Consider the following 12,428-nt stretch of genomic DNA (forward strand, 5'->3'; position numbering starts at 1 on the left):
CTAGCCCTTCTGACACGGGCTGTTTTCCATTGACATATGCTTTATTTTATATATCGCCAATTCCCGTACTTTTGTACGTCCCAACCACCAAGGCAATACTTAAAGGTCTCTTTTCTTACCTTGGTCTGTGCACAGAAGTACCTGGTCGTTTCGGTGCACCCTTGTCCCATGGCAATTCCTGCAGCAAATACCGCTGCCCCCGGTTGCCCGGATATATCCTTTAAGACCTTTCCCTACCCGGGTCTTGTGCACAAGAGTTGCCCGACCGAACCCGCCGCGTCTGCCCGCCTTGTTTACAGGGTCTTCCAGTCCGGATCGTACTCGCCCAAACCGCGAATGACAAGCACCTCCCACAGGGATGAACCACAAAATATCAGTAAAAATCAAAACAAAAATAGTTAGCCGAACAAATGATAGCATAGTCTAAGTAAACCTTTAAATCATGTATTTTAATGTAAACTTAACACTTGAATACTCAGGTTAAGACGACAACACTGTACCTTTCAAGCAACTCTTCACCAGAAAGCATACAGGCTGACCACGTGATACTGATGGGAGAAAGTGAGGACTGCAGATGCTAGAGCTCAGAGCTAAAAATGTGCTGCTGGAAAAGCACAGCAGGTCTGGCAGCATCCAAGGAACAGGAGAATCGACGTTTCAGGCTTGAGCCCTGAAGAAGGGCTCATGCCCAAAACATCGATTCTCCTGCTCCTTGGATGCTGCCAGACCTGCTGTGCATTTCCAGCAGCACATTTTCAGCACGTGATACTCATACACAAGTCAGGGTTGTCCTCAGGTTTGAAATAAGGTTACTTCTAAACGTAGACGACAATATCCAGTTTCAAGGCTTGAAGAGCTGATTGCATTCCTGTTTTAGCTGAACACACTGAATTTACATTTTGCAAACAGGATCTTCAGGCTGTTTTGCTGTTCAGCTGGTGCCAGGGTTCATAATTTTATTTGGTTGCAGAATCTTACTTTTGTTACTCTCGGGTGCATAGCTCCTTGAAGGTAGAGTCGCAGGTAGATAGGATAGTGAAGACGACATTTGGTATGCTTTCCTTTATTGGTCAGAGTGTTCAGTATAGGGGTTGGGAGGTCATGCTGTGGCTGTACAGGACATTTGTGAGGCCACTTTTGGAATATTGTGTGCAATTCTGGTCTCCTTCCTATTCTGAAACTTGAAACGGTTCAGAAACTATTTACAAGGATGTTGCAGGGTTGGAAGTTTTGAGCGATAGGGAGAGGTTGAATAGGATGGGGCTGTTTTCCCTGGACCATCAGAGGCTGAGGGGTGACCTCATAGAGGTTTATAAAATCATGAGGGACATGGCTAGGATAAATAGACAAAGTATTTTCTCTGAGGTTGCGAGTGTTCCAGAAGTAAAGGGCATAGGTTTTGGGTGAGAGGGGAAAGATGTAAAAGAGACCTAAGGGGCAACCTTTTCAAGCAGAGGGTGGTGTGTGTATGGAATGAGCTGCCAGAGTAAGTGGTGGAGGCTGGTACAATTGCATTATTTAAAAGACATCTGGATGGGTGTATGAATAGAAAGCGTAGAGGGATATGGGCCAAGTACTAGCAAATAGGACTAGATTAGGTTGGGATATATGGTCAGCATGGATGAGTTGGACCGAAAGGTCTGTTTCCGTGCTGTTCGTCTCTATGACTATAATTAGAATCCTTACAGTGTGGAAACGGGTCATTTAGCCCAAGTCCACATTGACACTCTGAAGAGTAACCCACCCAGACCCATTCCCCTACACTGATTACTCTAGACCTCCCCTAACTAATGCACCTAACCTGCACATCTTTGGACTGTGGAAGGAAACCGAAGGACCAGGAGAAAGCCCACGCAGACATGAGAACGTGCAAATCCACACAGCCAGTCGCCCGGGTCTGGAATTGAACCCAGGTTGCTGGTGCTGTGAGGCAACAATGCTAACCACTGAGCCACGATGCCGCCTCAGTCAGGTTCCTGATGAAGAGATAATGCTCAAAACGTCGACTCTCCTGGTCTTTGGTTGCTGCCTGACCGTCTGTGCTTTTCCAGTACCACACTCTTCAACTCTGATCTCCAGCATCAGCATCTCGCTTTCTGCTTATCACCAAGTTTGCAGGGGTCACAATACTAAGTAGGGAGGCAAGTCATGAGGTGACACAAAGTGTCCATAAAAGGAGAGAAAGAGATTGAATGGATGGACAACATGGAAGGTGGAATATAATTTTGGAAAATGTAGGTTAGTGCACTTTGGCAGGAAGAATTAAAAGAGCCATGACTCTGATTGGTTGGCAGTGCAGACACGGAGGCTCAAATGGCCGACTTCTCCTGTGTCATAAGTCTTTGTTTAACGAATTTGTTCATGGGATGTGGGCTCGCTAAAATGTAGGGAACAATATTAAAAGTTGTCCTAGGTGCCCTTCTTCTCTTTATATAGTTGTTAACAGTTTGCATTTTCAACAACTTGACCAGCACAAACTGTGAAGCCGAAGTATGCAAGGTTAAGTCTGACTAATGGCAGTCATTCTGCCCCTCACCTCATCGCTGATGCCACACGCTCAGTGACTTCCGCCACCCCTACTGCCCCCACCAGCGCCACTCACCTGCATTCTGCTGACACGCCCCCCCCACCCCCACAGACCCCACTGTCACTATCCCCACTCCCCCAGAGGGGAACACTACCCTTGCTCATGATTCCACCCCCATTCCCCCCACCACCACACCCACTCCAGTTACAGGTTCCACCCCCACTCCCAGCACCACACCCACACCAGATTCCAGCTCCCAGCCCTGCCGAGTTTTCACCATCCCTGCAGACCTCCCCCTCACTGAGGACGAAAGATCAGTCCTCAGCAAAAGACTCACTTTCATCCCCCTCCGTCCACGCATCAATGAATTTAATACACGCCGTGACGTCAAACACTTCTTCCATCGCCTCCACCTCCGAGCTTACTTTCACAATCAGGACTCCCGCCCACCTTCCGAGGACCCCTTCGCCCACCTCCAACAGACTGCATCCACCTGGACACCCCGCGTTGGCCTATTGCCTGCCCTCGACCTCTCCATTTCCAATTGCCGCCGGGACATTGACCACCTCAACCTGTCAACCCCCCCTCCCGCACTCCAACCCCTCACCTTCACAATGTGCAGGCCTCCAATCCCTCTGCTCCAATCCCAACCTCACCATTAAGCCAGCGGATAAAGGGGGCACAGTGGTAGTCTGGCGCACTGACCTCTACACCGCTGAAGCCAAATGCCAACTCGAGGACACCTCTTCCTACTGCTCCCTCGACCATGACCCCACCCCCCTCACCAGACCATCATCTTCCAGACCATACAGAATCTCATCACCTCAGGAGATCTCCCAAGCACAGCTTCCAACCTCATAGTCCGGGAACCCCGCACTGCCCGGTTCTACCTCCTTCCCAAGATCCACAAGCCTGACCACCCTGGCCAACCCATTGTCTCAGAATGCTCCTGCCCCACTGAACTCATCTCTACCTACATCGACTCTGTCCTATCCCCCCTAGTTCAGGAATTCCCCACATACGTTCGAGACACCACCCACACCCTCCACCTCCTCCAAGACTTCCGTTTCCCCGGCCCTCAACGCCTCATCTTCACCATGGATATCCAATCCCTCTACACATCCATCCGCCATGACCATGGCCTCCAAGCCCTCCATTTTTTCCTCTCCAGACGTCCCCAACAGTACCCTTCCACCGATACTCTCATTCGTTTGGCCATTAACAATTTCTCCTTCGAATCCTCCCACTTCCTCCAGACCAAAGGGGTAGCCACGGGCACACGTATGGGCCCCAGCTATGCCTGTCTCTTTGTTGGCTACGTAGAACAGTTGATCTTCCATAATTATACCAGCACCATTCCCCACCTCATCCTCCGCTACATTGATGACTGCATTGGCGCCACCTCGTGCTCCCGCGAAGAGGTTGAGCAATTCATCAACTTCACCAACACATTCCACCCTGACCTTAAATTTACCTGGACCATCTCTGACACCTCCCTCCCCTTCCTCGACCCCTCCATCTCCATTAATGACGACCAACTTGACACTGACATTTTTTACAAACCCACCGACTCCCACAGCTACCTGGATTACACCTCTTCCCACCCTACCTCTTGCAAAAATGCCATCCTGTATTCCCAATTCCTCCGCCTCCGCCTCCACAGTATCTGCTCCCAGGAGGACCAGTTCCACCACAGAACACACCAGATGGCCTCCTTCTTTAGAGACCACAATTTCCCTTCCCACGTGGTTAAAGATGCCCTCCAACCCACCTCGTCCACATCCCGCACCTCCGCCCTCAGACCCCACCCCTCCAACCGTAACAAGGACAGAACGCCCCTGGTGCTCACCTTCCACCCTACCAACCTTCGCATAAACCCAATCATCCGCCGACATTTCCGCCACCTCCAAAAAGACCCCACCACCAGGGATATATTTCCCTCCCCACCCCTTTCCACCTTCCGCAAGACTGTTCCCTCCATGACTACCTGGTCAGGTCCATGCCCCCCCTACAACCCATCCTGCCATCCTGGCACCTTCCCCTGCCACCGCAGGAACTGCAAAACCTGCGCCCAGACCTCCTCCCTCACCTCTATCCAAGGCCCGAAAAGAGCCTTCCACATCCATCAAAGGTTTACCTGCACATCCACTAATATCATTTATTGCATCCGTTGCTCCCGATGCGGTCTCCTCTACATTGGGGAGACTGGGCGCCTCCTAGCAGAGCGCTTTAGGGAACATTTCCGGGACACCCGCACCAATCAACCACACTGCCCCGTGGCCCAACGTTTCAACTCCCCCTCCCACTCTGCTGAGGACATGGAGGTCCTGGGCCTCCTTCACCGCCGCTCCCTACCACCAGACGCCTGGAGGAAGAACGCCTCATATTCCGCCTCGGAACACTTCAACCCCAGGGCATCAATGTGGACTTCAACAGTTTCCTCATTTCCCCTTCTCCCACCTCACCCTAGTTCCAAACTTCCAGCTCAGCACTGTCCCCATGACTTGTCCGGACTTGTCCTACCTGCCTATCTCCTTTTCCACCTATCCACTCCATCCTCTCCTCCCTGACCTATCACCTTCATCCCCTCCCCCACTCACCTATTGGACTCTGTGCTACTTTCTCCCCACCCCCACCCTCCTCTAACTTATCTCTGCACGCTTCAGGCTCACTGCCTTTATTCCTGATGAAGGGCTTTTGCCCGAAACATCGATTTCGCTGCTCCTTGGATGCTGCCTGAACTGTTGTGCTCTTCCAGCACCATTAATCCAGAAGTCAATTATTACATGCCCTGAAAAGCTGGAGTCTTTTGGTTTTAAGTGAACTCTTACTGACCTCTTGCTTTTAATATCACCTGCCTCTGAAGGAAGGAACCTGGAACGCAACCAGTTTTTTTTCTCCAACCTCATCCAACAGTGATGCTGTGTATAATGTACCTCCAGGTCTCCCTGATCCCCTCAATCTTAGCAGTTTTTTTTGCAGCCTCCATTGATGTTCTAAAGAATTAACCACACCTCCTACGTTGATATGAGCTGCAGATTTTCACACCACTTCCTCTAGGCCTATATCCAAATAACTGAGATCTGTAGAGAGCAAAAGTGGCCCGCAAGTGAACTCTGTCGAACGACACTATCTCGATTCAGCCACTTTGAGGGGGGGGGGGGAATGGAAATAAAGTTTCTCTTATTTTTTACTTTCCTATTTATTTTTTAAAAAGTTTGCTATCTTTCCTAATTCCTTCTCCTTAATCTTCTCAAGACATGCTTTGATAAGTTGCTACATAGCCGATTACTAAAGTCTATATACATACTATACCAGGTTGCCCGTGTAATTGTATCCATTACCACATCAACATGGTGAAGTGACAGAAGGCATTGTACACATGTCGCCAGACCAAACTCCATATAGAAACTCTTAAGACAAGTGACCAAAACTTTAGTCAATCGGGTCCATTTTAAGGCCTTTAGGAGATGGAAAGAAACTTGTGCAAAGCTACTTCTGCCAACAAATAATTAGTGTCGAAAGTATTTGGTACCGGTACATTGCACAGAAATGTCCTTCTGTTTACTTATGTGTGTTATGTTACTGATTCTTTCCTCAGACTCTGGCAAGGGGATTGATTATGTGGGATGAAATAAAACCCAACCCAACATGGATTAATAGCAACATACCGCCTGTAAGTACTTTTTCCCACTCAGCTGTCTTCCTTTTTCCCTTAATCTGCGCCTTTTTCAGGACTTCAGTTCCTTCTTTCATCACGTGCAGCCAGCAAAGGTTTCTTCAAAAACGATGCTGCAAAACAAAATCTGAAGCTATTGCTACGAAATGCCAATGGGAAATTAAAGCCTTTTCGAGATGTCTGCAAATGCAGATGGCACAAATTGATCTGTGTATTGCTGCCTCAGAGCCACACAAGATGCAGCCTCCTATACAAGAAACCCCATATGAGAAGGAAGTGAGGACTGCAGATGCTGGAGATCAGAGCTGAAGACCCCACCACCAGGGATATATTTCCCTTCCCTCCTCTATCAGCGTTCCGAAAAGACCACTCCCTCAGTGACTCCCTCATCAGGTCCACACCCCCCACCAACCCAACCTCCACTCCCAGCACCTTCCCCTGCAACCACAAGAAATGCAAAACTTGTGCCCACACCTCCCCACTTACTTCCCTCCAAGGCCCCAAGGGATACTTCCATATCCGCCACAAATTCACCTGCACCTCCACACACATCATCTATTGCATCCGCTGCACCCGATGTGGCCTCCTCTACATTGGGGAGACAGGCCGCCAACTTGCAGAACTTTTCAGAGAACACCTCTGGGACACCCGGACCAAGCAACCCAACCACCCCGTAGCTCAACACTTCAACTCCCCCTCCCACTCCACCAAGGACATGCAGGTCCTTGGACTCCTCCATCGCCAGACCATAGCAACACGATGGTTGGAGGAAGAGTGCCTCATCTTCCGCCTAGGAACCCTCCAACCACAAGGGATGAACTCCGATTTCTCCAGTTTCCTCATTTCCCCTCCCCCCACCTTGTCTCAGTCAAATCCCTCGAACTCAGCACCGCCTTCTTAACCTGCGATCTTCTCCCTGACCTCTCCGCCCCCACCCCACTCCGGCCTATCACCCTCACCTTGACCTCCTTCCACCTATCGGATTTCCAACGCCCCTCTCCCCAAGTCCCTCCTCCCTACCTTTTATCTTAGCCTGCTGGACACACTTTCCTCATTCCTGAAGAAGGGCTTATGCCCGAAACGTCGATTCTCCTGTTCCTTGGATGCTGCCTGGCCTGCTGCGCTTTTCCAGCAACAGATTTTCAACCCCATATGAGAAGCCAATGCAAGGATGTAGCACTGATGTGGAGGGCAGGGTAAATTGGTGTGTCACACTTTTGTCACCTGCTAAACACCTTCAGAGCTCAGGACTGAGTCACATTACTTTCCTTTCTTGTCAATAATATCTGGACTAGTAACCAAGGTGGGAGGAGAAAGATGAGTTTAAAATTCCTGTTATGGTTACTTTTGACCTTTGATGAAATATACTCGCCAGTCTGCTGATGTAACACAAGCGGCTACAGTCCAGATTGTTTCTTAACATGGGAAATAACTTTTCTTTAAAAGACATTATATGGTTTCAATTTATTAGTGAAATGGCACCCACTACTTTTCCATTTGAGCATGCTGGTGTGTCCGATGTGCCTGCAGGTTTGTAAGCCCTAGAAATGAGGGGAGATGGAACCAATTTGCACTGGGTTTTACACCAGCCAGGGAGTTACACTGTTCAGTGTTGCATTGAGGCAACCGTCAAACAGTGATGTTGCAAATACGTACTTCCAACGAAAAGCTTTTCTTCCACTGTCAGACAGCTTTCAGTGGGTGTTGCTGAGGTTTGAAATGACTGCCCTTGGGCAGTTGGGTGGCAGGTTTGTACACACATTAATGGGTTTGTCTGGGGAGTTTACTGGTTGTTCAATGTCTGATTGCGGTTCTGCGGTGCTCATCATATAACCGTTGTGTTGATCCTAGTTGGGGCCAGTAACCAGTTAGCAAAGGTAGCGAAATGCAAAATCAGGAAATCTTGATTGCTGTCCCCACTGGGGGTTAGAAAGTTGAATGAGGCAGGGAGCAAGACTCAGACCAAGTAGATTTGGCAATAGTTACATCGATTATCCAAGGACAAATTCAGTGAAGCAAGGTTTTTACAAGTCAGGTGCCTCAGACGACTCCTGAATTTGCAGTGCAGAAATGGAAATCAGAAACAAATCATGAGAACCAAGGAAACCGATACATTGCAGAAACATAGATCCAGATTTTGTGGTCACTGTAGAATGAATGGCAGCAACTGTCATTGAACATAAAACGTTCCTGCAGGTTTGCTGTGAGCTTATTTCCTCATGCTGGCAGTGAGTAAAAATCAGTTTGTGTGTTTCCCTCGACGGGAACCCTGGAGTCTTTGCTAACAGGACAAGCAACAGTGCATGTAGTTAGCCAAATAGATTTAATAATTCTGAAGGAGCAGCCTGAACTGTGAATTGTTGGTTAGAAAATTTAATTAAATCCAACTCCTAGAGAAAGGGAAATTGAGGAGTGTAGAAGGTGAAAAGAAAAAGTTGGAGCAATTTTTTAAAAATTCAATACGTTTTTCTTTTAAATTTCCACAATAATTAATATCAGTAAGAATGAAACTTTGCACTTGTAAATTTTCAGAGAGTGGAGTTTGGTAAAGACTTATCATGCCATTAAAAGTCCACTTGCACCAAAATAAACTCTTAGTTTTTTTTCTATTGTGTTGAGTGAGTAAATATAGAAACTTTGCATGTTCTGTGTATTTAAAAGGTGAGTCTTTTGACAAAGATTCAATGTTATGAAGTCTAAAGGAACAAGGCATCTAAGCTCCTAATTACTGAGTATGTCTGGTCGCCAAAAGTTACTGGCCTTTTCATGTTTAAGAACTGCGAGCATGTTAACCTCAGTTATTTTTACCACAAAATCTTAGCGAATGTCATGAAAAAAAGCAATTTGTTAATAACCTGAAACTTGTGCAAAATGTGAAATCTGGAATCTAAGCTAAAAGTGGGAAATCCTAGGGACATACAATGTATCAGACAGTAACTGGAGAGGAAAACTGAGTTGACATTCACATTGATGACCTTTAAAACAAATCAGTCAGTTGATTAATATTTATTTCATCTGATGTAGTTCTTATGTTCTGCATCTCACTTGTATTGGGACCTCCAGGGATCGAGAGTAGCACAGGTTCTACAGCATTTGCTGAAAGGAGCCTGCATTATTGGCCAAACAATTGCTTCATTTTATAATCTTACAACTTGCAATAAACAGTAGCATGCATAAATAGATTTATTACAGTTGAAGTATGTCATCAACTTCGTTAGCATAACAACCTTGTGGTTCAATTTACAATATTAAACGCAAACGTTTGAGTAGTCATCCAGTAAGTGATGACGGATGACACTTTTTTAATATTGCCTTCTAAACTGAAGATTTCCTTAATGACATAAACTGTGACTGTGCTTTTGCAGTGTGCAGTAGTCGGTTTCATCAATTGTCGGTTAAAATAAATGTTCTCACTATTAGTTGGGGATGAGCTGAGACAATGTTTCTCTTGTCATCTCATTATTGAGACTCAGTTGCATTCTTCCTCATTCACTATGGTTGTCTGAACGTTAATCCTGTGTTCAGTATACTTCATTGACGACCTTTTCACGAAATTAGTCAAAACATCTCAAATTTTGTTGTGACTATCGTCGATGGCTTATCATATTTTGAAATAAAAGTCAAGTATTTGCAACCTTCAGTTGCCTTTGGTGTCTCCCTAGTTATTCCCAACCCCTGTGGAATGCCTTGCCATCTTTTACAACCTTAAATAAGCCTTTCAATGCAAGTTGTTTATGTATTACTCCGATGTCTGGCTTTGACCTCATTATTCGCAGAAAATATGACAAAAGAAATATGTTACATTGTTGCATCAGTGTTTAACATCATTCCATTGGTGAATGGTGTCCCAAGAGGCTAATGTAGATTTTTTTGCACCTTGTCAATACCACCTTTATGGTTTTGACCGGATATCTGGCCCATCTATCCTATACCACATGGTGCCACTTGTCTACCATCCCAGTCCCCGTTGTCCACCATTCACTACCAACTTTGCCAAGCCTCAAAATTAAATTATGTCAACTTTCTGGAGTTCAATCCCACTCCTCCCACACTGTGACCACCTCCAAAGCTGTAACTGAATCTGAAATCTTCATTACTCTGGCTGAGTCTACCGTGCTTTAATTCCCTTTCACATTCACATTCCCTCCACGACTAGCAGCAGTACTTAAGAGGTTCCACTTGCTGTGATTGTTTCATTAGACGCATATAACTTTCTGCCTCCTCCTTTATTTGAATTTCCATCTTAAAGCCCCTTCTTTTTGGGGTGGCATCCGTTTTGTTTACAGCGCTGAAACGCTTTGCAGCTGCCTCTGGTGTTCTAAAGAATTAGCCATACTTTCATTGATAATGGACTAGATGGACCAGTTGACCACCACTTGTGCCCCAGTGACTCTACGTCTGCATCTAAATGTGTTTATTATTGATGACAGTGTATGTTATACTGGATGCAGTGTTCAGTAGATTACCACCTAGCTCAGAAGTTATCTAGCTATTCTCTCCAAAGGTAGAAAGCTGTTGAGCTGCTACAGGATCTTCTAAATTGGATGACCCCAAAAACAACCAAAATATTCTCTTGATATGCTGATTGCAAACTGCACCTTGCTTTCATATGTTGATGGTGAAACGCGATAAGTAAGTTTGAAGCCTTATGGTGCTTTAGCTCACTAAAACTGCTGATATGTCTTTCTAACTTCATTAAAAATAAACTAGAAGCTCTGTCGATTATCCCCAGGGATCAAGAACACTGCCCGTCAATCACAAGTGCTTTGTTTTTGTGATAAGAATCTGCAGTGCTAGTTTTTCACCATTGTCATTGCTATTTGCTGCTCCATCAATGTTGTCTGTGTCTTTTTCAAAGTTGTAAATTGTGGAATTATCTCTCTCTCCCTCTCTTTGTCCTCTTTAAGTTACTCCTTAAGACCCTCTTTGTAGGTGAGCTTTTGATTACCTGCCTTTGTGTGGCTCCTGGAATACCTTGCCTGTAAAATGTGATTTGACGAAAGATGTTCGATAAATGCAAGTGGTTATTTTCCATGTCTCTGTAGAACATATGATCAGACTAAACTAAGATAGAGTCACTGTCACAGTCCCTTTCTGGTGTTGGCTGCCCAAGCATTCCATATCAAGTGCTCACTGCCATGGCTAGTAGATTTTCTCATCCCGAGGAGGAGTCAGCATTAGGGATGCCATGGTCTAGCACATTTCCATAGTGCTCTGTATCAGCATCAATAACGGACACTATAGATTGTAAATCCCTTCACATAACTGGGCTCCACAATTACCAGCAAACTGTCACTTGGTGTTGCTGCTATGTCATGTCCAAACTCAATAAATAGAGTCTGGAGCAATAGCAATTTTAACTGAGCACACCAAATTGAGAGTCAATCACACCTACCTCCTCTTCTCTACAGTAGTGACACCAGGACAATGCACACTAGCCAGGAGATAAGCCTGAACAGTTTCCTAAATTGTGGCTATAAGAGCAAGTCAGAGGCTGGGAATACTGTGGTGGGTAACTTACCTCTAGACTCTCCAAAGCCTATCCACCATCAACAAAGCACAAGTCAAGAGTGTGATGGAATACATTCCCCACTTGCCTAGATGAGTACAGCTCCAACAACACTTAAGAAGTTGATACCATCAAAGCAGCCCACTTGATTGGCACGACATCCATGAATCAAAATGTGTGGCACTGGAAAAGACAGCAGGTGAGACAGTATCCGAGAAGCACGAGAGTCGACGTTATGGGCATAAGCTCTTCAGGAATGTGGCCACATTCCTGTTGAAGGGCTTATACCTGAAACGTCGACTGTCCTGCTCCTCGGATGCTGCCTGACCAGCTGTGCTTTTCCAGCGCCACACTTTTTGACTCTGAATTCCAGCATCTGCAGTCCTCGCTTTCTCCTAGTCACTATGTCCACAAGCATCTGCTCCCTCCTCCTCTGCCACTCAGTCACAGCAGTGTGTGTTATCTACAAGATGCTTTGCAGAAATTCACCAAAGAACCTCAAACAGCAGTTTCCAAACCCAGGACCACTTCTTTCGAGAAGAACAAGGAGAACAGATACATGGGAGCGCTACTACTTTCAAGTTTCCCTCCAAGCCTCTCACAACCCTGACTTGGAAATATATCACCATTCCTTCATTGTCACTGGGTCAAGATCCTGGAATTCTATCCCTAATGGCATTGAAGATCAACTCTCAGCAGGTAGACCACAGCAG

The 12,428-nt window shown here is 46.3% G+C and overlaps 1 protein-coding gene across 3 annotated transcripts in view; it reads left to right on the forward strand.

Moving 5' to 3' along the window:
- The window catches only part of anapc1 (anaphase promoting complex subunit 1), a 220,408-nt gene that overhangs the window by 131,991 nt on the left and 75,989 nt on the right, over nucleotides 1–12,428 (forward strand). For all 3 annotated transcript variants that reach the window (XM_072551412.1, XM_072551410.1, XM_072551413.1), the window contains exon 34: nucleotides 6,129–6,203. In XM_072551412.1, coding sequence (XP_072407513.1) covers nucleotides 6,129–6,203 — 75 coding nt within the window. The remainder of the gene's footprint in view (nucleotides 1–6,128; nucleotides 6,204–12,428) is intronic.

The sequence above is a fragment of the Chiloscyllium punctatum genome, chromosome 3 (assembly GCF_047496795.1).
Source record: "Chiloscyllium punctatum isolate Juve2018m chromosome 3, sChiPun1.3, whole genome shotgun sequence".
In the NCBI taxonomy this organism is placed as follows: Eukaryota; Metazoa; Chordata; class Chondrichthyes; order Orectolobiformes; family Hemiscylliidae; genus Chiloscyllium; species Chiloscyllium punctatum.